This window comes from Dicentrarchus labrax, unplaced genomic scaffold, assembly GCF_905237075.1.
Source record: "Dicentrarchus labrax unplaced genomic scaffold, dlabrax2021, whole genome shotgun sequence".
Taxonomy (NCBI): domain Eukaryota; kingdom Metazoa; phylum Chordata; class Actinopteri; family Moronidae; genus Dicentrarchus; species Dicentrarchus labrax.
In genome coordinates this window covers 22,682,993-22,708,509 of record NW_026136720.1, presented here as the reverse complement: position 1 = coordinate 22,708,509, position 25,517 = coordinate 22,682,993, and the positions used below count along the sequence as shown (strand labels likewise).

Here is a 25,517-nt window from a genome sequence, read left to right as displayed (position 1 = left end):
AAACTGAGAACTTCATTCACATCACACGCCTATATTCTGAGCACCAACCGGGAGCTCCCTGTGCATCATAGCACCATCACAATTACCGCAAAGTGACATTTTTCACTAAACTGCACTGTTCTGGCTTTGAAATGTCACTCAGAGCCAAATCCCACACAGACCTGCAGATGGCTAGGGAGTCTTCGTTAGATGACAGTCTGTACAAGTCTTTCTCCATGAGCAGCAGCAACGTTAACAGAGGAAGCCGGTTCGGGAATGGGACAGCAGAAGAGGTCAAAGGTTTCTCCAGACCGTCCAGGAGGCCTGTGAGGGTGGTTAGGCCGGTCAGCGCCATCAGCTCCAATGGCTCCTTCGTCCAGATCAACCATCTGCAAGGAGAGCTGGTCAGAAAGAGGAAGGTAAGGAGGAAGAGAGGGTGAGTGGAGGTGTGTTGGATCAGTCTTCGGGCTATACAAGCATCATCAGACTTTAAAGAATCCAGTTTCCCAATTCTGACTTCATTCACACGATTATTATTAATTTCTTTAAAATGATGAGGATAGTGTCAGAAGTCATGTAAGACTGTTGCACACAGGACACAGTGCTAACATTATTTCATAAACATAACTGCGAAACAGGTATAACAGACTGAGTGCTAAAGAATTTATAAAATATAGGTTACTCGACTCCACTGTCGCCAGAAAGCTGGAAATGTCAAATAAATATTAACAGTTGTAGCTGTGAGCACCGATGCAGATTGTTTTCATTATTATTCTGTTATGTTATTCTCTAAAGAAACTGATAGCTTGCTACAGGCAGGTGAGCAGAAACAATTTGCAGCCTCCTTGTCTCCTAAAGTACTTAAACAAGGACACATGGGCCAGATTTATAAGGCTATGTTTTTCAAGCGCAGATGTGATGCATTCAGCCCCAAACACATGCAGTGTAGTTATCAAGCATACGTTCCAGACTGGTTTTATGTATTCTGCAGGATTTACTGTGGTCATGCTACTTGCAACTGTCAGTTTTGTCGGGAAACTTCACAGCCTCGGCAAAGGAGTCGTAAACGTGGCGTTTTGGAATTTGAACTTAACCATCAATGTGTAAAATCACTACAGATAGCAACTGAGAGTTTCTTTGTTTTTCTTCTTTTTGTTTTTGACATGGAAGTGAGCGTTTAGCTGCATTTGCTTAAGTATTACCATCCATAGCTCCACCTTCACCTGCTCCACTCTGAATTGCTGGACCTGTATATTTTGTGTGTTATTATATAATTAATCTCCCTTTTATTTGCCATTCATGCGTTTAGTGCCTCCTCATGTATTAATATTAACCTATACAATCATACACAGTACGACGTATAGATAAATTTGTCCTCTGCATTCACCCCATCCAAAGAACTAGGAGTAGTGTGTGTAGTGTGCAGCCACTTTACAGCGCCCAAGAACCAACTCCAGATCTAAATCAGTGGAGGAAGTGGAGTCAGGAAACCCATGCAAACAGCAATCCCATTGAACCCAGGACCTTCTTGCTGTGGGGCAACAGTGCTAACCACTGAGCCACCTTGCTCCTAGCCCATAGCGTTTCTGATATGAAGCACTACACTCACATTAAACTCCTGCTGTTGTGGATGTTAAGTGTTTACAACATGGAGGCCATTCTGTTTTTAACGGCAGCGTTGGGGCGGCTTTATTGTAGGCAGTCGTTCTCTGTATCCTAGGATGTTGTGGCGAGACTATTTTTCTAAACTACCAAAATTATTTAAACTGCTGTTTCTATGGTCAAGAGCCTTAGCTTAGTTAGGTTACGAATTTAAATGTTCATCAAAATATAACATAACCTAAAATGGTAAAAGTGATGGTGAGACATTAAAAATGTATTATTTGCAATAAATGTGAAGACAAGTTTTATTGATGGTTGGAATGATGGATTTCTTACTGGCACTGGTGTCCTGAAGTCTGAACTTTTTGATGTCACAAAACTGTTCTGTTTCAAAGCACTGTATTCACTTTAAAAGAGGTTGTCCTTTATGTCATAAAAGTCATCAACAAAAGGTCATCCTTGGAGGTTTTTGGTTAATTTTGTGTAATCCATCACTGTATGAGTTTGTGTCCTTTGGAATGAGTCTCTTGTGTTTTTCACACATGTCAATGATAATGTAAACCTTCCTCAGGAATGTGAGGATCTGAGAAAGGAAAACAAGTACCTATCAAATGAGATCCACATGGAGCGGATCATGATGCGCACAGAGAATGAGCTGACCATGAGGAACCTCCGGAACTTGAACCAGGAGCTACAGGCACAAGTCAAAGAGGTACACTGGACATAGTTTACAACAGTGCATCAGTAAAGAGATAAAAAAGGTCTGCATCCCCTGAGGTCTAATAAAAGAAGATGTAGGTTTTCATAAAACATCCACCCACCAACCAACATAAGAAATGATCTGTGAGCTAGGCAGTCAAAGATGTTCTTTCAGTATTAATTAAACTCTATTTTGTAAATTCAAACATGAGTTTTGGAGGTTTCATTTTTTCTGCATTTTTGGAATTATCAATACAGTACATAAAAATGGAGGTAACATTACTATAAACAAATGAGAAGACCACTTGGCAGCTGTTTGTGTGAAAACAGTACAGATTTGACCGAAAATCTGCCCTCACAATGCATGTAGATGCACAGCTATGCAGAGAGCCATACACACGTCCATTAAAGGTTGAAGACTGTAGTTTTAACTGGAAGCAATTATGAAACTGTAAATAGTACAGTGACAGCAAATTATACATGAAAAATGTGATATCATGAACAAGAGTTTTAGAAGCTTCAGTGGACGTTTAAGTGATTTCAACTGTACTGTATCATATTTTGCTTTGAACAACTCACTGACATTTAAATCTCAGCCAAGCATGAAAAAATTGTTGCAATATTCTGAGGTTTTTATCAAATTGTCACCATTTCCACTTTGTTATATGCACACATTGAAAATGTGAACGAGAACAGGTGGATGGAAACGCACATAACGTGGGGTAGAAATCTTAATTGTGTTCTTATTTGTTTGCTGTAATTACATGAAAAAAGGTTAAACAACAGTGGGATGTTACTGATATGAGGCTGAGTGCTAGCAAAACTAAAATACCTCCATATCAATATACCAGTATGAGAATATTTTGATGATGCTGTTGCTGCTTTCAAAAACTGGTAGTTATATGGCTAGTCATTAATTGTTTGTTTCATGAAGATATGTCTAATAATTAATTTTGCGGGTTGTTTGCCTTTAATCGATATCATTATAAAAATTACAATAAAGAATACTAGGTAAAAATATTATAAAAGATATAATAGAAAATAAAAATAAATATATATATATTTCAGATATAAACATATATACACTATGTGCAGTATGCAAGCAAGCGATATGGAGTGCAAACATATTTAAACAGTGTTAACTAAACCGTACATGTGCAAATTGTTGAAAGTTGGAGTTTGTGCAAGAGTTGTGCAAAGAAGGTTAAAGTTAAAACAGTCTTAATCAGTGCAGGTTGGAGGTACTGGGTGCTGTGGCGTTGTGGAGTCAGATGGCTGATCGTACAAATGAGCCTCCAAAGCGCTTTGAGGCTCGGGGCTGGATCAGTCTGTGGCTGAAAGTGCTCCTGAGCTGCCTCAGCTCTGTGTAGAGAGGATGAGATGCAACGAATAGCATCTTTGCCATTCCTTGTAAATTCCAGTGTCTCCACACTAACAGTTTATAACACAAGCGTCTGTTATAAATTTGCAGCCCAAGCTGAGATAACCCTGATGACATCACCATGACATCAACAGGGATGATTTTTCATGGACTTGCAAAGCTCCTCCACAGCCCCAGAGGACATGTATACAACTGTTTTCAGAGGTTGAGCAGAACATGACTAGTAAACTGACTTTGTGAAAAATGGATGTGCCTCTTTAATACTAGAAGGAGACAGCATTTGAGTTATATCAATAATAATAATAATGATATCAATAAAAATAGCTTTTTTTATATGATTTAAAAGGTACTCAAAGGCACTTTATATGGTAACAAAAAGACAATGATATAAACAGCAAAGGCAATATCAGTATAGAAACTTTAAACAGGAGAAGCCAAACAGCATTAAAAAAAAGGTGCAGCAATAAAATAAGCAGGAAAATATATATAATGGGTATACATTTTAGGATTATATTTGTCTCATGATGGTAGTGATCTTACATGAATTTATAAAGGAGTTTCATGTACTACCATTAACCTACATTCATTCATGCCACATAGCAGCTTGCTGCTGACCCCTATTCTGACTTTGAGTGGTGGGGGTCATATTACATCTAGAAAGAAAGGCAGGGCTCTACTGTTTCCTGACCAAGTCACCACAGCATACACCCACCTCTCACTCTGATCCCCATCAGCTGAAGCAGAAGCTGTATCAGAGCCAGCAGAGGGCAACGTTGTGCTCACGAGCTGCAGATGAGGCAGAGGAGTCCAGAGGGGATGCAGAGAAGAGCAGGGCCCTAGCTGAGGCTCGGGCCCTCGGATGTCAGCGGGACAGGGAGGTAGCAGAGGCTGACAGGAGCCACCTGAGTGAAGAACTGCAGCAGCTCAAAAAAGAGGTACACACACACACACACACACAGTCTGACACAGATATTGTCAGCTGATCTTAATGCCTTTGAGTGACAGAACGGAGATAATTAGAGGCAGCAATTAGTAACTATAGTACAACATGTAATGTACTCCTTGGGTGCTCCATCATTCCAGTCCATCAGGGTGGGTTACACCTTCAGCAGTTCACTGACGTAAAAGTCCTTAGTGATAAAAAGTTTGCATAAGAATTAATTCTGGTTGAATGGAATTTTGATCAATTACACCTTAAACAAACAGTCACACAGTAAATATCAGTAAATCAAGTCACTTTGTAAAGTGCATTTAAAGGATAAGGCTGGTAATAATAATTCTGTTTTTTTTTTCTTATTCTCAACAAATCTTATGAAAAAGAAACAAAACCAACAATTAACTAATCCTACTAACAAGTATTGTCTATCCAACGCCTGATATATTCTATTCCTCTGTGCGAGTTCCATTGTTGTCCAAAAGCTACACATCAGTGAGCCACACTGTTGCACTAAGCGACATGTTCCTTCATTATGATGACACTGGGCAAAGCTTTTTGAGTCAGTCCCACATACACTATCTTGCTGGAGATGCTCAGTGGAGCACCAATTTTGAATCAATCCACTGCTGAAAATACTTCCAAAACAAATTTCAAAAACACTATTTCCTGCTGTTTGAGTACTGTTTTCCACAAACTAAAGTGCCCAGCTCTTTCAGGAAATTACTTTGCCTATTTTAAAAATAAAACTATATTTATATATCTTTGTGATTTGTTTTTAAAAAAACCCTCCTCAGTAGGAACAAATCGGTTTGAGTGCCACAGACAGAACTGTACGATTTTTAAAGCAGGTACAAGTGTAAAAACATGCAACAAAGGTATGGTGCATACACAGGGACATAACGGGTAAATATGCTAAAGCTAAAAAAATACAAATGGCCATAAAGGCGGGACTGAAAGGTTTAAATTGTGAGGGCACTCCACTCTCCAAATGGTAGACTGTTCATTATCACAACCAGGGAACCCCTTTGTATTTCAGAAGTGTAACCACTAACAGATTTAGGACCTCAAAGACCTGGATGAGACCTAGATGAAAGGTTTAAAATGTAACACATGGCCATACTATTGAAAATCTTAAGAACAAACAGTAAGATTTCTTTGGTAATCTTGAAGCCAGTTAAGGAACAGAAAACATTTTCTCCAGATCATGGGGTGAGAGGAAATAGGGAAAAAATAATTAATGAAATGATGGTAAATCTTCATCATTTCCTTAATTATGTGTTGATGAGCAGAGCAATGAACTGCGGATGACATCTCTTTAACCAAAATGGATGACAAATATTTTTAGCACAGTGTTCCAATAGAGTCCCCTCTCTTTATTACCAGCATCAATATCCCCGAATCAGCCAGGGCATAAACAGGATATAACATTATCAGTGGACTGAATCGATTCAATTATGACCCATGACATTCATTTTGCATCCTCCTTTTCTTTCTGTAGCACACTGATCTGCAGCTTTCCCTAGCACAAACAGAGAAGAGTTACTTTGAAACCAAGCTGAAGCTGGATCGAGTGTCTGGGGAGAAACAGGCCCTGCTGCAGGAGAACAGGAGCCTGGAGGGAGACAGGAATGACCTCCGACACAAGCTGAGGCAGATCACAGAGGAAAATGTGCAACTGAAAGAGAGGTGGGTATATATCATGGGTTTGTGTACCAAAAGTAAGTTTTTGGACATTAAAGCTGCACTAGGCAGGAATCTCACATAAAAATACCATTACTTAGGCCTGCAACATCCCATCCCCACTAACTGAGATGTTACAGATGCACTTTAGTTCTCTCATTCTGTAACTCTGTCTTGGTATGGTGTACTCATTAGTAAATTTATAAGTAAATCAGGTAGCAGAGAAACTGAAGATGGTTAAAAGGCGTGAGAAAGTGAGAAAAAGACTAAAACATAAATTAATTGTTTGCAGAGTAAGAAAAGACAAACAAGACTGAAAAAGAAAAGACTTAAAATGTATCTTAATTCAAAATAAACTGTAATTAAAATTGTTGCTCATAAAAGGTCTTTCACACTTTTCAGGTTTCATAGTTCAAGTTAAAGCTGAATTGATAAATTTTTGGTCAAGAGGGGGCAGGAATATATTAGGAAATGCTGACACAGTTGTTATGGCTAACAACATACAACTGTTTTCTACAATGATAACAAATACCCTTGAAGTGACACTTCAGAGAGTACGCATGTGGTGTATAAGGGAAACTACACAGGACCAAGGACAGAGCCCTGGTGTACACCAAATCTCAGCTGGTTATGAGAGATTTCCAACTCTTCACTACAGCAATGTATGTAGCACTTAAAGCTACTCAGAGTCTACAAATAAAAGTGGAGTAGTCCGTCTTTCTAATAAACATTAATAAACTTAATTTATGCAGTACCTTTCTTGCAGGGTTACAAATTGGAACAATGTCAAGGGCACCAGATGAGGGAGGTTTTGTCTCCCACCACTTCTTGTATAAAAATTTAAGGAAATACGCAGCAAGGTTGAATGTCAAACCTGATTGCAGCCCCTAATTAACAAAGACCATAGTGGGAATGTACTCATCCCATAGGAAGCAATATATCAAATTACATCAAACTATATAACTGTATCACCATAAAAAGAAATTGCATTAATGAGATTTTAGTCAGAGGATAGGGAGGGTCCAGCCTCATCTAACTCTAAGTGATTTATTGTTTTAAATTCTTTCAGTTTGGTTATAATACATCTTGTGCTACAATTTTGGCCCACCCAGTGCTGCGTCATACATCAACTGTATAAGTATTTAATGTCTAATTTTTCAACAAGCAGAACGGACATATTTTCTCCTGCTGAGTGTAAATCCAGGAGCATAAATTGTAACACTAGAAGAACATCAGAGCTGATGAATTGCTGCACGTCTATTCTAAACAGTGCTGCTCACCAAAAACCTGAAGAATCAAAGCAGATGATGCTGTTAAAAATGTATTTTTTTGCATTTTTTGTGTATGTTCAATTTTGTCAATTTTCGGTGCCTAGTTTGTAGCCACACGGTAAACATAACTGAAAACCAAAAACCATTCATCTTCGAATGATGAGGGCAAGGTTACACAAGGTAAAGCCTCATTAAATCACACTTCCTCGCCTTCATTCGGACATGAGTATAGGTGGTCTCTGTGCTGTGTCAGTGAACTTGTGTGATTCTTCAAAGGAAAAATCGGGAATCCAGATGTGCTTATATATATTTATCTTATGTACATCAAAGAGTTTTAAATTTCCATCTTAAATAGTTTTGTTGCTTTGATTTACTGCCTGATATGTTTCTTGTTTTTGTATCTACATGAAAGCTAAATGAATAATTTATCATTTCCATTTCAGGCAAGCAAGTGCAGTAAAGACGTACATATCGCTTTAAAAACACAAGACTGAAGTTGCACTGAAGTTCTTTAAGAAACAGAAGTCAGGTGACTGGAAAAAGGAGAATAAAAATGGAAAGGAAATGAATACAGTTGAGGCCAATGTAATAGCAAAAAAGAGTGAGAAATGGAATCAAAACAACTTCTCTGCAGTCCGGCTGAGAAAATAAGATTTTTTGGAATGTAACTTCAGCATTGTGTTAACAGTGAGGTGAATTCGAGGCGCAGAGCGATGGCGTCGGAGGAGGAGAGCAAGAAGGCCAACCAGGCTCGGCGGGAGGCTGAGGCCGAGAGGCGTCTGGCGGAGAAGGAGAGGCAGGAGAGAACGGCTGAGTGTCTCAGCTGGAGGGAGAAGCACCAGGAGCTCGCCGACAGGTTGAGAGCTCAGGAGGACCTGAAAGCTCTAAGGCAGAACAAAGCAGTGAGAAAAATGACCCAGACATCCATTACTGTTCATCACATCTCCCTACTACCGAACATCACACACTCATGTTCTTTGAAAGAGACAAAAAAGAAGTCATCCAACTGGTTAACTCGGATTGATTTGGATTTTAGTCTGATTCACACCAAAGTCTAGTGAAATATGCCTGAAGGGCTTCACTGTCATTACACACTTGCAAACACTGCTACTCATGAATGACATGCTTTCATTAAAACAGTCTGTACCAATGGACATTTCTTCCTTTCCTTCTTTACATTTTTAAAGCTTATTTCCAAGTCTGTGGTTAATACATTTCTAAGCAACATCTTATGTTTGTTTTCCAATAGTGTCAGGCCAACATCAAGAGTTATTTCCTCTGTATGACAGAAAGCGATCAAAGGGTGAAAATCCTCAAAAATCAAGATGGCAACCCAAGAAATTTTACGGTGAGATGCCTCTACAGCTGTGTTTATGAAGATATCTAACAATTTGAGGTTTAGGTTGTTGATAAAGAAAGATTTTGTTCAGGAGGGAGACCCTGTGTACATCTCCACCTCAGAGTCCAGTCCCGAAGAGCCTGAAAGAAGTTCATCCAGGTAATGCTGTGCAAGAAGCTGAAAACTTCACTAACCATGTGCTCAGGTGGTATCTCCAAACTCCAACTCACTCATTTTTTAATTTCTCCTTTCTCAGGACCATGTTAAGGGTCTCTGCCCCACACATGGGGAGGGATCTGGGTCCGAGTCACTTCGATGAGCTACCCGCCTTCGGAGGAGAGCGACCCGACTCTGCCCCTCAACGCAGAAGCAGGAAGGTGGTGGACTACTTCTGGATCCCAACTGACCAGGAATAGTCAACAATTAACAATTTGTCATAGCGACGAAGGGTGAAACCTGCCTTGTTTGATCATGATAGCAGGAAGAGATTTTTCACAGAGCAGATTGTGACTGAGGAAAATGCTGAGATGACACGGCACACACGCAAACCTCCAGGCCCAGGTCCACCTTGTCCAACATGTCTATCACTACAGAGCCCGAATCAACTTCTCCTGCCTCCACTCACACAGTGGGACGTCTTCCTCATTCTTCAAACTCAGCTGAAGAACATCTCAAAAACTAGCCATCTGCTTCTTATTCAACTTGCTCTTTACCATTTTTACCAGTGGTAACACTTCCAAAACACAGGTTGCTTTGTATGTTACACATTTGTTTCTGTGGCTGACTAAAATGAGCGACTGTAACTGCATTCGCAAACTCATTTGAATGTCAATTTCAAGTACTTTTAAATTACTTTCAGGATTTTGTGTGATGACATTCAAGGATATAGTTAGGAACTAATTTGAATAATGATTAAAGAGATATATGGTACTGGTAAATTAATACACTTGTCCCCATCTCCACTACTTTCCACAAGCTCTTCAGCAAGGCATTTAAAGTCCAGGCGCTTCCATGGAGCCGCTCAGACTGGCAGTTTGATCAATGATCAGATTGTGCTCGTTCCAGATGTGAATGTGTGTAACAGGGTGTGATCATTTTGATGCAGAGTTTGAATATGTGCGGGAAAGTAATGTAAATAAAAGTGACAAACAGTTTTGGTGCTCATGTACTGGACTTTATTGACATTAAAGCAATAGAGGTGCACAATAATTTTGAATACCTTACAATTTGATCCAAATCCATTGCCTTACAATTCTTGGCTAAAAGTTGTTTCTTAGCGTTGCTTATTATTTATTTAGCTGTTAGACTTATTTTAGTGGGGGGGGGGATAACTTATGTAAAGGCTTTTCTTTTGCCAATTTAAGAAAAACAAAATGTACTCGTTTCTTTTTCCTAACAGGCCACATTTGCACCGTCACTGGGCGAGAGGAAACCCCCTACATCTTTCAGCAAGTACATTTTTCAAAGAGGATGCTGAGCTGTCGAATTAATAAAAATAAGCTTTTTTGTTCTCAAACAATATTTGTAAACCGTGTGAAGCTTTGTAGGAAAAGACTGCTTCAGTGAATTTATCGTGCAATTAGGCCAGGACTAAATCAAATACTTCAGCATGTGCTTGGGATCTAGGTTCTTCTTAGTAGATTTCATTATCCCAGCACAAAAACAAACAAACAAAAGCCCATCTAACTAAGAGGTAGAAACACAGGCAACTTTGAAACGTTTACGGCGGCACACCAATGATTACAACTTTTAAAATATTGTAACATTTGGAGGATAATGAGTATTGCAACCACTCATGTAATAAAAGACAACAAAAAGGGGACAGTTCACAAAAAAAAGGGATTGGTTTGTAGGTCGACTTAACACGCACCTTAATTCATTTAGTCTTGCCAGCTTATGCTTCACTCTCACTTCAGTGGGCCCCCTTGCCATTCATTATACTTTCTAAATCAAAGGCTGAATATCACTTAGTCTTTGATTTTTTAAGGATCACATGAGCATGATGGAAAGAAATCCAGGCCGGGCCCTTACAGAAGATCACAAAGCATGTCACTGACAAAAACCTTTTTGTTAATGGTCTTGTGTCTTTAACTAGCATTAGTGAAGAGGAGCACTTGTTTCACTTATTTGGGGGGGGGAATCCTACACTTTCTTAAATAAAGCAGTTTCCTAGTGGGAAATGTTCAAATCAGTAAGAATTGAGTGGAAATGGAAAACATGTAATACAGTGGGGGAAAAAAAAAGTAAAACGTTACAAACTCAACACAGTCAGAGCAAAAAGAAAAAAAAAAAACACATGGTTGAGCCACTCCAGACTTCAGAATTCATGTAGCTGATCAGGACACAGATCCAAAATCAAACTTCCATTAGGCAACAGGTCAAATGATGCTTCTCATCCTATCGTCATGGTACGGGTGGTAACACATGAGGCCCTACTGGTAACAAGCTTTCGGTTTATATTTGCAAGACAGAAGCAGCTGATTGCCACGTGGTAGTGGTTAAATTAAGCATGGAGTTTAATAATAAAGGAAAGGCGACTGTAATAATAAAGATGAGGTCGATCTTTTACGTCGGGATGCTTCTGCTTGGTTTCCTCAATCGGCTTCATCTTCTGACTCCTCCTCCTCCGCCGTCTCCAGCCAGGTGAGCCACTGGTTGACCTGAAGGCGGGAAAACAAAAAGTGAAAAACTGAAAAAATCAATTTGTACATCACTAAAATGACTGCCCCACAGCTGTATGCCTTCACCGGCCGGTCAAGTTGCAGTTTACAGCCAGGTCGGTCCAGACTCACAAAAAAAAAAAAAGTATTTAGTGTATTTGTTAGCTAAATGGAAGTTATCACTATATTGATGGTAGATATGAATTCAGTGAACTGATTAATAATGAATTCTCTTCTTAATGTGCTTGATTCATTTATAAAGATGGTACACCTATACAAAATATGCTGCTTATATGTTTTCTCCTGACATTTTTAGATGTGACGCCTCTCTAGGAGGTGTCAATGACACTCAGTCGAAGGATCACCATTAGCCAGGAGCGCTCCAATACGCTGACAGGCAGAATGGATGAGATGGAAGGATGAAAGACTGTCCTGTGCTAGTTATTGTTATGATCTTTGAATCTGTGTGATGTCATTACTGTACCTGGAATAAGGCCTTTCCTTTTCCAGGGAATTCTTGGGTAATGTCTTCTTTCCATGCAAGGAAGGCTTCTTCTTCAATTATCTCCATGTCGTAGAAGTTGACAAAATAGCGCAGCAGCATGCCTTTGAGTGAAAAAAAAAAAAAAAAACGTTAAATAATGTTTGCACTAAAAACAAGCCATTTGTTCTACTAGCAACAAAAGCTAACAAATAATTCTGACCAAATTATTTGTTATGATCTATGGTGGCGCTGTCAGCACCCTCTGGTGGACAAACTATGTCTAACATCTATATTTTGCAGACTGTCCATCATTTGGGGGGGGGTTATTGTACCTTTAGGGAACGCGCTGGCGTTGCAATGCACCTGCAGGGCGTACAAAGCGCTGACCTGCAGCTCAGTATGGTCGTGCAGGAACTTCTGCATGACGGGCTTGAAGGCCAGCAGCAGCTGTTTCTCCTGCTCCAGCTGCTCTTTGGAGGGAGCCGCAAGCTGCTCGTCGCTCTCCGCCATGCACAGCTCCAGGGAGATGTACTGGAGGAAACTGGGGAGACATCAGAAGACAATGGTCAATTACATGAAAGGCCCATTTCTTTGAATTTATACACCTTTCCAGTAAATAAAAACAGCCATGGCTGTTTTTATTTACCTGTATACCTAAATTTCAGGGTTCCCACTCTTTAAGAGTGTAATTGTAAACTGAATATCTTTAAAAATGAGAAAATACAACTTTTTTTCTTTTGTATTATGCTCATCAAAATGAACTTGAAAGATATCTGGTGTATATTTACCTGGTCATGAGGATGTTGACAAAGCCTTTGTCAGTGTGAAGCTTGGGAGAGATGTTGTCTTTAATCCACTTGTAGATGGACTGTGGAGAGGGGTCTGCCTTTATCTGCTTCAGCAGCTCCTTCTCCAGCTTCAGCAGCGGGAACAGGAAGCTCAGGCCCTTCCCCTCCAGGATCTCCAGCATGCGGTCCTTGTTCTGATCGATTTCTGCCGTGGAGAACAGGTCAGTTATTCAGAGGGGGTCACAACAGCCTCAGTGTAATGTGTTTGGGCAGAGGAGTAGGTATTTTATCTGCTGGATGTGGTGTTGGAATAGTTATGCCTGTAGCGACTTCATCAATGGCTAAGTGAACAACGGGTAGAGGCAGAAAGTATTGGGAGTACCTGGGAGCATCTTCTGCATGTTGACCTTGCTCTGCTGGAAGAGGTCTGTGAGCCACTCTCGGTCCTTCAGCTTGGCCGTCTGCTGCAGGCAAAGCAGGAAGAGGGGGAAGTGGGTGCCGTTCTCCAGGGGGTGAGCCAGCTCCGCCACGCTCAACAGCTCTGCAATGATGGCCCGAGCTGCAAACTGGGCCAGGTAGGACTTCACCAAGGGCACGTCCAGCTCGATCTTAGGGCACTGGTCCAGGACGTTGAGGAAAGCCTGAATGGCACAAGTGGGAGGAAATAGCAGAGCGTGAATAATGATGCAGCCCCCCTTCTGGCCTCATCAGTGACATGTATGTTAAGACTGATTACAGCAGCCTCTAGGGGCATTTCATTGTAATTTAAAAAATGTCACAATTAATTAGTGAGATGGTTGTTTTCCTCCCCTTTTAAGCAAACCCCTGATATTTAATAGATGTAATTATTGCTAGAGGAGACCATTAGCGGCTACTGTAACCAAGGACCACTATGTCTTTGTCATTTATAAATTTTACTTCCAAACAATAACGGTTTACTCGTTTCACTCTAATCTGAGTGTGCTATAAAATGTTGGATGTGCGTACCTGCATGAAGTTCTCTCCAGTGATGAGGCCCTCGGTGCGAAGTGTGTGGATCAGAGTGCTCGCGTGCTCCTTATCCTCATCAGGACGGTCCAGGGAACACACGATGATCTTACTCAGCATCTCTGGCAGGAAGTGCTTGGGAGCCCTCATCTCGCGCACACCGCTTACAGCCTCAGTCAGGTTCTTACTGTTGAAGTACTCAGTCATGATCGCCTCCTGAAATGAACATGTAAGCGTGTAGAAATGAGCCGTGGCCGGTTTACACACGGAGTAGGAAACCTGCAAATTGATTTGTGCTCTCAACCGCTGTGACTACTCAGATATGGAGGTCATGTTTCTGGTTCTAATTGTTTTAGGTAGCACCACAATCATGTGTCACAATCAGAGGTGCTCCTTTTTACAAATAAGCAGTCAATAATTCTCTAGTCTCTGACTTAACGTCTTAGTACACAGCACAATCTTCAAGATGTATTTGGGAAGATTTGTTGATCATTCTCTAGTCTAACTGACTGCTGCTATCAGCAGGAAGTGTACGATGTGGCAACAGGTTTTATTGCATTGCTGATTCCTCCTTATTTCACTTTGCCGTACTCAATCATTGTTTATTATTTATATATTACAGCTACTCTAGACTGAAAACAGTGGAAGGTATAATTTCTCTTTTGTGCCTACAGTCATTTTAAGCAGCTCCTCCCTGGCAGGAGGTGGTTTCTTGCTCGTCTTCTGAGGTTTCTCTTGGATGGGCGGAGGGTTGGTCTTCAGGCCAAGCTGTGGAGGCTGAGGCAAAAGGTCAAGCGAATATAATACAGAGATTAGTTGCACCATGAAACCATAACATTTTATGATGATTTGGGTTTGGCCAGGTTTTTTTTCCCCCTTTCACATAAAATGATTTTCGTTCAATACTTTTCCTTTAACACATTTTTGTATCTGTGTTTATGTTAGTTAAACTACCCTAGTGGGAAACTGTGAGAAGGGATTGTCTTTTACCTGTCCCAGAGGTGGGGTTTGAGTTCGAGGAGGCTGGGCGCTGGGAGGCATCATGGTGGGGATCTGGGGCTGGAGCTTGGGTACCTGGTTCTTGTTGAGGAGGAATGACTGAGCAGGCCTGAGGCTGATCTGTGGGGCCAGGAGTCATGAACACAGAACATCCAATAGGATTAGTCGTGTTCTTTTTCAATCAAATCTGTGTATTAGCTAAATTCATGCCCTCATATCTCATAATCGCATTCAGCGGACCAGCTACCAGTTTGAAAAAAAGAGAGAGGGAGTGGAGGAAGATAAGAGATCAAAGACAGAGTAAAAGACAGAAGAAAGACTGGTGGCAGGTTTTGTTCCTCAGAATAACGCGTCTTTTTATAATCACTGGGCATGAAGACAAAGACAAGCAGGCAGAACTGCACGATATAGCCAGTAATGCTACTGTGATTAGGCCTTCTGCAATATCTCAACTGCAAAAGATCTGTGTTGGTCCACCACAGATGTATGTGTGTATATAAGTGTATATATTGTTTAGTAGCCTACACTTCACATCAAAATAACTGCTAGGATGTTATTGGCCATATCCTGCAAACCCAGATACAACTAGTTCTGGTTACCTCATCTGCATTTAGCTGTCCTTTCTTGCTGAAACGTGGAGGCATGTCCTTGGACTGGACCTGCTGCTGGGCCATATGGTTCTGGTTCTGGTTGAGGAAATGCTGGTTCTGAACCTATTGAAGAGCCACGTGGGCATATCTGATCATTTTTTGTGACTTGTGACTTCATGATTTGCAGAGAAATATCATTCGCAGATAGCCTGACCAGTATTCATGTCCACTGGGATTACCTGGTTGGACTTAACAAAAGACTTTGGCCCCATGTCGAACTGTGACTGTGGTTGAGGGGCGATGTGGCCACCGTGGCCGTTGAAGAGCGGGTTGGTGCGATGGCGTCCCATAGTGGGCGAGTACCTATCCTGAATAACCCCCGGACCAGTTCCAATCCCACTGCCTAAGAAAACAAAGTACAAAACATGATGTTAAGTACAGATTTTACACAAAGTGGATGGAAATAAGAGAAACACTGAAGTATTATATGAAATGGGTCATAAGAAAAACAGATCAAAACATTTTGTTTCACTTTAAGCTCACCACCACCCCAACAACTTCAAAAAGGAGTTCTTCTTACGGTAAATTAAACATTTTAAAGAGCTTTATAATGACAGCTGGAATTAAAAAGTGAGCCCAGTTGTCATAACTAACAACATGCAAATGCAGTGAAAACACGATGAGATGTGGCTTCAAGGGTCATGGCACCAAGGAACACAGCCCATACCTGGCATCTGTCCAAACATGTCGGCCAATCCCCCGAGAGTCTCCCTGTCCAGTTTCACTCTGTTGGGTATGAAGGGGCTTTCCAGGAAGAAGTCCATCCTCATCCCCTGAGACATGGGTGCTGGGATGAAAACACCCAAATCCTTCAGGAAGACACAGAACGGAGCTGGTGTCATTAAGCTGTCCAATAACATGCTTACAGGTCTAATCCAGAACTCAACTTGAATTTTTAACATTAACTTAAGCTCTTAAGGACATACTCAACTACATCATTATTATATAACCGTAAACTTAATTGCATCCTGTGCATACTTTATTGTCAGGACAATGTCTTGCTGACTCACACTCCTCACATACGATTGCTTGCTGATGTAAAGAAACAGTTTTTTTTGTAAAGGAGAGAGGGTTATAATTTTAACTTTATTTATGGAGCCCTTTCACGCATGCATGGCCTCAACCTCGGCTTCTGATTCTAATTATTAATCATCACAAAATGTGGGCGGCCTAAACAATGAGCACCATAATTTCACCTGACTCACTTTCACTGCATCCTGACGGATCTGGTTAATCGTCTTTGGTCCGTTGTCAATGAAAGCCTTGCGGGGGACCCAGTTGTTTTCTCGAAGTTCCACTGTGTCTTGCAGCAGGAAGCGGATCCTAGCAGGCAACTCCTTGTTGTTCATTAAGGATCGCATACGGCCAAAGTACTGATCCATTAAAGACTGGAGAAAGAGTGGAGAGACATATAGCGGTTAACGTTAGAGACCTTTTACAAGATGTCTAGAAGTTCTTTAGTCAAGCTTTTGCATTTCACTTCAGCATGCAACAGAACTGGTTGGTAAGTTATGCATACGTTTTTGCGAAGACTGTGTTGAATGTGACATAAAGCCATATACAGCCACTGCAGATGGTTATGGTGCAATGAAAGGCTGGAGCTGTTACCTTTGCTTTCTCATGGTCGAGTCTCGGCCCCACTGTTCTCATTATCTGACAGAGGCACTCCAGATCCTCCCCCATATCCTTGAGCTGAACTCTCTTCTTCTTTTCCAGAAGCTTAAAAAAAAAAAAAAAGATTGAGGAAAAGGAATGCAGGGGGTCATATGAGGTACTGTACTCTGGTTTTTAATGAATTTATGTAGTTTTTCCTTCTTCTTCTTGTGCAGTCTTACAAAATGAGAAACCATGTCTTCAAAAAAATTTAAAGGATGTGAATTTCAAACACACAAAAAAAACAAGAGAATGCACGTACTGTTTTGATGCACTTATGAAGGATAGATTCATGGATGAGGTCAAGCTTGCCAAGTTCCCCGATGAATTTAATGTTGCCAAGCATCTTGATCTTGGCAATGGCACGCTGCTCCTCCTCTTCAGAAGTAAGAGGGTTGTCATGTTTGTCATAGACTGGAGTGAAAGGAAGAACAGACGTTAGCTGTAGATAGGCTATGGTGAAATGAGCTGAAAAAGAGTCTGAACCTCTTACAAGATAAAACAAAAGCACAAACTTACTTTCAACATTTCTGGTGCGGTTTTCAAATTCATCTTGAAGTTTGGAAATCAGCAGTCTTCTGAAGGTCTACAATAAGCAAGAACATCATTACCAAATGGTTGGATGTAGTTCAACAAGAAATATCAAAGCAAAGCACATCAAAGCAAGCGTGTTCCCTATAAAAGGAAGGGAACAAATATACCCGAGGCTTAAAAATTTATTTAACTGTCCAGCAGGATGTGAACAGCCACACTTACTGTGCTCTGCTTTTGGGATGTTTGGATCTCAGATGAAGGGCCATCAAAGTTTGGTGCGTCCTCTGCCAAGCGCAGACATAGCTGAGCATAGAGCGAGCTATACTTCGGCTCTTCTAGGGCTTTGTCTACAATCTAAGCCACAGCAAGGGAAGAGAGAAGGCAGAGACAAGAGAGGGACCACTCAGGTCATCAAAACATGTAGTGTAGGGGTATGAGTCACTCAGCACAGCCTGCCAAGAATGGATGAAAAATCTCCAGGGTACTAAAGAAAAAAAACAAGCCAAGCATACGCTTACCAGCAAGATGATTCCTTTAAGGACGAGTTTTGAATCTACGCCCACGTTCAGGAGCTCAAGGCATAGCTTGTCAAACTTCTCAGGCGTGAGTTTGTTGAGTATGCTAGAAAAATAAAAACAAGAGGCGAAGGGAGAGGAGGCAAGATGAGCAGGTTAGTATGACTATGCAAGATCAAGATCTTTTAATGACATAATGCTGTCCAGAAGGTTTCCTCCATATGTGATAAAGTGCCTGAGTGTGAACAAATTAAATCCAGTTAAAAAAAACATCTCACTCTGCAACCGTCCCACTAATATGGGTGTAGGAAATCAAAACAATGTAGTATCGCAATATTTTGTTTTATGATATTGTATCAATTCTAAGAAACACCACCAGACAGCAGTGTTGTAATCGTAAACTGAGGGCCATGATGTTGGATGTTACACACTGACTCTGATAAATACAAATCACACAAAGTTTTTTTCCTCCGATTTTATGCGTATGGTGGTGTGTTCTTTATACAATGACAGATTTTATTTTCTTTAAATACATATATCGCCTTGCTTACAGTATTGCAATATATCACAATATATTGAATCGTAACCCCTGTAAAGTGATGTGTATTGAATTGCCACATTTTTGCAAATACATAGCCGTACCCACCAACAGCAGGTTGCTTTCACAAATAACCCTTAAACATCAAAATCATAAACCAAACAATTACATCGGCAAGACAAAAAGTGGTCAGTTCAGTGCTCACTCTGGAGATTCTACATAAGGTTGCTGGAAAAGTGGATTGACAGAACAGTTCTTCTGTTCTCTACATCCATCATCACCTTTCTCTTTAGCACTGATAACACAGGTATGCCATTTGTCACAGAAAACTACATTTTCCCTTGAAAAAGCTGAGCAGCATCTGACAGGGGTATTAGACACACCAAGTACCAAGACAGCTTCTTACAAGCTTAGTGTTTGTTTTAAGTCAAGCTCAATCAATTATTGTTTTATATTGCATTACATCTTAGCTGTAGTCTTTAAAAAAAGTATCCATTAAACCATTTTTAAAATTCTTCAGCACCTAAGCAGTCATACACACGCTGCAGCATCACTTGCTTTGTTGTGCAACAGGGCAAATTAGTAATGACTTATAAAACCACAGGCTTTGTTTACTAAATCTCATTATCCACATTAGCATTTTCATTCTTTTTACTGAGAGCGCAGCATTCTGTCAGTGTGTGAGTTCATGTTAGACTCTTTGATTTTCTGAAATGAATTGTGTTGTTAATAGAAAGGCGTGTCAGCAACAAGAGAAATCATGTCCGAGATGATAATGAGAGAGAACCAGACATTGCAGCTCAGCATAAATCATAGTGTTTATTGCCGGTGTATATGTTCTGGAGGGCTCTTTTTTCCTATGTTATTTGGATATATAATACATATATTATATATTATTATATACATTTTTAAAATTATTTTTAAGTATTATTTTTTTGGCTTGTGCCTTTATTTGACAAAGATAGATGGAGACTGAAAGGGGGGCAGAGAGAGAGAGGGGATTGACATGCAGCAAAGGGTCGCAGGTAGGACTCGAACCCGGGCCGCTGTGTATATGGGTCGCCAGCTCTACCGACTGAGCTAACCTGGCGCCCGGAACACTACATTTTAATCTAAATCTGGCTTAATTATTGGAAATAGAGTACACATGCAGTGGTTCATTTCATTAATCTAAACTCAGATTAGGGTCTAACATCTGCCCGCTGTGGTGTTCACCAGCCTACATTCCTGAAGGAATCTCTCATCTCCTCAGCTTTTGTATTTGTAAACATCACCTGACACAGCGGAACAGCGCTTAAGTGCCTTTAGCAAAGCACATGCCATTTTAATGACTGCAGAACCATGTAATTCAACACTCACGTCTCTATTGAACTCACAAAATCAAATCAACTGTGTATGAACTAATGCATCAAACTGTATATGAAGAAATGTATCAAAAATACATCAGTGGCAGACAATCAAGCGAGATCTGGGCTGGGTCGGTTTCTGGCTCTGGTTGTACGAGCTTGAACAGACTGAGCCAGCACTTGTCACTGTAAAAAGAGGCAAGATGTCGACCCTTTAGTGACCTGCTGGGACACGAACTGGGACACCAAAAGCTCTAAAATAACCCTGTCCCTGACAAACGTCATGTCAAGTCCCTCATGATAATCACATCTGTTTGCTATGTTAGCGAGGTGGCTAGCCAGCTATAGTTTGTCAGTAGTCAGTAATGCAACAGAATGAAAGCTAAGTAAAAAGCCAACAATCATTTATTTTGCTACCATTTTTGGAGACTTTATTGCTAAATTTTATAACTGGTAGCACCAGTGTGACTTGCAAACACGCTCGTTTTATTTTAAATTATCATCTAATTATTTTGTGTGTTAGTAGTATAAGTAGTTCATCTGTGAGGATTCCTTAGTCCAGCGTGCACGTGAACTCAAAATTTAACCCTCACAGTGTGAAATACATGTTTACTAACCCTTCTACTTTTTAAAAGTAATAATTCCCTAAATCTCGATGCAGAGTTGCAGCGACAAGACAGACAAGACAGATGAGCTGTTTTTTACTCTGAAGCAAAATGATTGGGTTAAGGAAGACTGACCAAATTAGAAGTCAACGCTCATTGAGTGAAATTCCGCAGGCTTTGACGTGAGGTATTTTCCGTGGTGTAACTGGGAAACTGAGTGTGCTTGTCATCATAGAAATAGATCACAAGATTGCTCACAGGAGCAGCTCCAGTCTCCTTGCCTGTTTGTGGCACAGTAGCTTTCATTGTTGACAGGCTATTACTCGTGTCATGTAACAGATAGTGTTGAGAGTGGGACGTTGAGTGAGACTACAGAGTATAATATTATTATTATATAGTGTATAATGGTAGGCAATTGTGTCTATGTGTAATAAGTAAGTTTCAAATTAAAGGCTGTCCAGCATTTCAGTGAACAGAAACCCTTTAACAAGGCTTTTATAGTGAAACACTCGACTTGTAACTCCACTCTCACTCAAGAATGGTATTACCGCACCAGTCCAATATTTGGTTTAATATCAAACCTATTTGAATATTTTTACATAGGTGCAACCAAGACATGATTGATAAACTTCCTAACCGTCTGATAAGATGAGCTTTTTCTGATCCCCAGAGGAGAAATTGAGGAATCTGATCTGTGTCTTTGATAACTTCAGCATAAGACTGAACAAAAGGAGCATTTAGGGGAGGCTGAAATTAGATTTTCTGACAGCTAGGACCAGTGTGTACAATTTAGTGGCATCTAGCCGTGAGGCTGCAGACTGCAACCAACTGAATATCCCCCACTTCTCCCTCCCCTTCCAAGTGTGTAGGAGAACCTATGGTAGACATGAAAGGCCCCATTTAGAGTCAGTCTTTGGTTTGTCCATTCTGGGCTACTGTAGAAACACTGTAGTTCCACATGAAGAACTCTGTGGAAGAGGACCCGCTCACTCTCTAGATAAAAACAGCTCATTTTAACATAATGAACAAACGCTTCTTTTTTTCAAGTGTTACTGATGAATACACCATATTCTGTCAATAGATCCCTAAATCTTACACACTGGTCCTTTAAAATCAACCTGACCTCAAATCCAGTCACCTTTGTCCAAAACAATGTTTCAAATAACTGTTCAAACATTTACTGGCATTTTCTTCAGAAGACCTATACTGGCAGTCCCAAAAGAAATGTTCTAAGCCAGACCACACTCACTGTTGATCAGATGGGTTTTAGTAAATTCTTGCATCCCAAGGAAATAACAAAAGAGGTGCCTCTTGTCACTGGGGATAGATAATTAAGTAATTCAAATAAATACGCATACAGCCTTGAACCTTACCCCCTCACTTTCCTGAAGATTGCATCATGTCGCTCTTTTTCGTTGCTGGAGTTGACATCTCGTCTAGTGCTTCGTGAAGGAACCCATCTCTGAACGCTTTGCCCTGGGGTTTTCCCCAGGAACTCGCTACAGAAGAACAGACAGAGAGACTGAGTACCACACAATCAGACATCATCACAGCTGGAACAAACAAATACACAAATGCCCTTGCAATACAGGTATTGCTCGAGCACAAAACCGCTTACAATACACATTTTACATGTGAATGCACTTTCATACTACAACTGCTGCACTGCCAGCTCTGTCTGTCGTACCAGTCCAACTCACAATAAGAACCTCCTTTTTTCATCCTCTTATTCATTTAAATAAAACTCAGTTGTTATCATCGCAAGCAGTGAAACTAATATTTGTCTGTTCCTCACAAGTTTGAGTGCTTTGTTGCCAATGTTAAGCCTCTAAACACTTTCCTACTTTGTTACCCTTTGTTGCAAAATGATCATAGATTGCCCAGTTGGTAAACATGCAGTTGACTGACATGTTACCGGACTTCTGGAAATGGAAATCAAAGTTTCCTGGTATTCAGGGCCTCTCCCTGTCCACTTTTTTTTACTGCAGTGGGGGGGTGGGGGGTGGGGGGGGCAACTATACATTTAGTCTTGAATGAAATGAAAAATGCTAAATGACAAACCTGTTGCCGACAGTCTTGGGATAGTGCTGAGGTGCACCCCTACCACCTCCTCCCCCCGAAGAAGCACTGTAGAAGCAAACACAAGGAAGGGAACACATTAGGTACACGCAACAATGCGCGAGATGGAATGAGCCTTTAGCTTTACCTCATTAGAAAACAAGATTAATTGTATTGCTTATTAATTCATTCAAACTGTATTTACACTATTTACACTGAAGACCCATAGGGACAAACAACAAAAAATTAGAAGCCTAACCTATAATATAAAAAAATACAAATAGACAAATGGATATACAATGTCTTCATTAAACATATTATAACAGTTATAACACTGTATTTAAAAAGATTGAAGTTACAACTGTCAGTTACCAGAAAAAAACTATAAACCAATCACTTTACAAAATAACTTGAAACTAGAAACTAAGCAGTTAAAATGGCTTGGCCTGGCCAACAGCTTCATGGATAAACATTGTATGATGTGTTTTCGAGTGTCACAATCGGTTGCAGGAGAGCCATAGATGCAGTTTCAAGAACAATGCACGTGTTTATAAAGAGCAACACCAAATGCAGTACATCTAAGGTAATTGCATGTGCATTAATGCACAATTCAGTCAACTGAGTGAAACAAAGCCAAGGAGTCTGCATGTAGCCTTCCACATAACCAAAGCTACACTCTTTATATTGAACTGTTTCACATTTCACACTGTGTTTGCGCTGGGTATTTGCTTAGCACATTCATTTGTGTTATGTCAATTACAAGTTGTGATACTTCCACCTTTTATTAAGTAGTGGGGCAGTTTAATTAGCTCATGGTTTATTTTCTTTTAACAGGTTGTCGTTAGTTTTCAAAACAATTCATTTCAAACAATTTTTTTTACTTTCCTTCAATATCCTTTTTGCTGCTTCATTTTTCTATTTTACCAGGGCTTTTTTCGGCTTAAGTGGTTGCGCAAATTTGTTGTGTTATTGCAGTATTTTAGTACTGCCTGTTACAGCTTACACACTACCTTACTTTGGTCTATTTCCTGTGTTCCGGGTTTACACTGGAATCCAAAATGACTCCAAACGTCTGCTTTTAAAGTTGAAGCCGCTGGTTTAACACTGCTGCTACCTGCTTCGGTCGCCATGTTGTTGTTGTTGTTGTGTGATCAAGTGCGGCCTCTGTCCATACAACGCAAATCACACAAAGGTGTTGCTCACCGCGCCCCCACTGGCCGGGGGCTTGAATCGATTCAGAGGATTTAATGAATCGATATTGAATTGGGAAAAAATATATTGCAATGCAATGATGAATCAATATTTTTACCCACCCCTAGTGGAAAAGCAGAACAAGTTATTTTTCACACTGAATGCTCTGCTGCTGCTATTTGTTCACAGACATGGTCTACTAATGCTCACATTTTCACAACAATGGGTTGCACCTAAAGTCAAAACAGCCTAATGGCTCGTGACTGGGACTGATTATTGTAAATCCAGGGCCCCTGTGAGCCTCGTGAGGTTATATTCAAGGCATTTTTTAAACATTTGCATAATCAACACAACAGACTACCTTATGACATGAAAATAGAAATTTCTGGAACCCTGTAGGTGCACTATAAAACTACAACCTTAAAGCCCCAAACTGACTTTTACATCTAACATACAGTATCACCAAGCATTTGAAGCCTAATTTAGACATTTTTATCCAGGATGTGAGACATCCTGTTTACAGTGACTGTGTATACTGTGAACTAGGTGTGTGCCGACTCCAACAACATACAACCAACAGGACAGAAACCTTCTTAAGGCTCATTATGTGTACCCAAACCCCACTTTTCAAAAGGTTTCACAAAGAGAAGGGTTTGACAGCCATTTTGAGCTTTCCCACATCCTGCTTTGTTCTTAAGGCCGGAAGTCCCTGCCAAAAATGTTAGCAGAGGGCTAACCGTGAAGAAAAAAAAAATCCATTTAAGTATTTACTGTACAGACTTTGGTTTATTACCTGAAACGAGAAGCACCCCCTTCTGCAATCACACTCTCCACTTTGGCGGCTTGACAATGAAGAATACTCAAAAGAATAAGAATAATAGGAAGGGATGGGGAAAACGGTGCTGAGGAAGAGAAAAAGGGAGTGCAATTAGTAACTGTCAGACATTTAAACACTAGCTACATCATCAGCCGGAACCATATTAACCAGACATTTAACATGTCACTATGAGTTAACCAACTTAACGTTAGCTATCAGATAAACAGTTCAGGTCTTTGTTACAGGCCTACCAACCAACGAAAACCCCCCTATTATCAAAGCAACACCCTTATTGAGGTGCATTATAAAACACAATGGGTTACACACTACAAACAGTGAGTGTTGGTGGTCGTGCTTGGTCCAATGACATCAAATGCCAAACCGTAGAAACCTGTGCTCGCCTTCGCTCTGCTGTAACAAAGCAAAGCTGCGCCAGCTAACGCTAACGTTAACAAATGAGCTAACTTAGCTAGGTTGCTAAATCCATACGTTATCTACGTCACGACATAAGTATGATATTTACCACGTTTGCGTACAATTATTTTATACAACTCACAGTGGGTTCAATCGGCGGTGTAAACCTTAATATGAAGAGGACATGTTTGCGGTTACATCGGAGCAGTGTGGGTGTCTAATCCGAGACGCAAGCAGCTGGTTTGCCATTTATTCCGGAGGGAGGACTAGCGTTAGTTAGCCCGCACACCTAGCGTAGACGGTACCGTTGGAGCGGTGGAAATGGGGCAGGGCAGCGTGGTTAGCCGCTAGTGTTTCTGGTCGATTGTGCTTGTGTCGCCATCCCACCAT

The 25,517-nt window shown here is 40.6% G+C and overlaps 2 protein-coding genes and 1 non-coding gene across 3 annotated transcripts; 1 reads left to right on the top strand and 2 right to left on the bottom strand.

Moving 5' to 3' along the window:
• The first annotated feature begins 39 nt into the window (after nt 1-39).
• LOC127352901 (uncharacterized) lies at nt 40-10,042 on the top strand. The gene is made up of 8 exons (XM_051381729.1): nt 40-398; nt 2,153-2,293; nt 4,396-4,596; nt 6,097-6,284; nt 8,238-8,451; nt 8,799-8,897; nt 8,980-9,047; nt 9,145-10,042. Exons 1-8 carry the CDS (start codon nt 132-134, stop codon nt 9,302-9,304), a joined length of 1,338 nt encoding a protein of 445 aa, XP_051237689.1. The 5' UTR covers nt 40-131; the 3' UTR covers nt 9,305-10,042.
• On the bottom strand, nt 10,041-25,517 carry eif4g2b (eukaryotic translation initiation factor 4, gamma 2b). Its single transcript, XM_051383613.1, has 21 exons — nt 25,433-25,517; nt 24,690-24,798; nt 22,709-22,774; nt 22,021-22,146; nt 18,162-18,264; nt 17,866-17,997; nt 17,629-17,695; nt 17,372-17,523; nt 17,065-17,175; nt 16,662-16,844; nt 16,124-16,265; nt 15,636-15,799; nt 15,406-15,519; nt 14,798-14,926; nt 14,480-14,584; nt 13,808-14,023; nt 13,203-13,461; nt 12,821-13,025; nt 12,365-12,573; nt 12,033-12,154; nt 10,041-11,548 (listed from the first exon to the last, which is right to left on the bottom strand). The coding sequence occupies exons 1-21, from the start codon at nt 25,515-25,517 to the stop codon at nt 11,483-11,485; spliced, it is 2,865 nt and encodes a 954-aa protein (XP_051239573.1). The 3' UTR covers nt 10,041-11,482.
• Nucleotides 15,013-15,180, bottom strand: LOC127353972 (small nucleolar RNA SNORD97). Its single transcript, XR_007881408.1, has one exon. It is a non-coding gene; the product is annotated as a small nucleolar RNA SNORD97 (small nucleolar RNA).

Coding starts and splice junctions, on each gene's coding strand:
- eif4g2b (XM_051383613.1), bottom strand. CDS start 25,517: ATGGTGGGATGGCGACACAAGCACAATCGACCAGAAACACTAGCGGCT. Junction 16,266..16,661: donor TCCGTCAGGATGCAGTGAAA/GTGAGTCAGGTG, acceptor GTCTTCCTGAAG/GATTTGGGTGTTTTCATCCC. Junction 12,155..12,364: donor CGCCAGCGCGTTCCCTAAAG/GTACAATAACCC, acceptor TTTCACTCAAAG/GCATGCTGCTGCGCTATTTT.
- LOC127352901 (XM_051381729.1), top strand. CDS start 132: ATGTCACTCAGAGCCAAATCCCACACAGACCTGCAGATGGCTAGGGAG. Junction 8,452..8,798: donor CTCTAAGGCAGAACAAAGCA/GTGAGAAAAATG, acceptor GTTTTCCAATAG/TGTCAGGCCAACATCAAGAG. Junction 8,898..8,979: donor GCAACCCAAGAAATTTTACG/GTGAGATGCCTC, acceptor GATTTTGTTCAG/GAGGGAGACCCTGTGTACAT.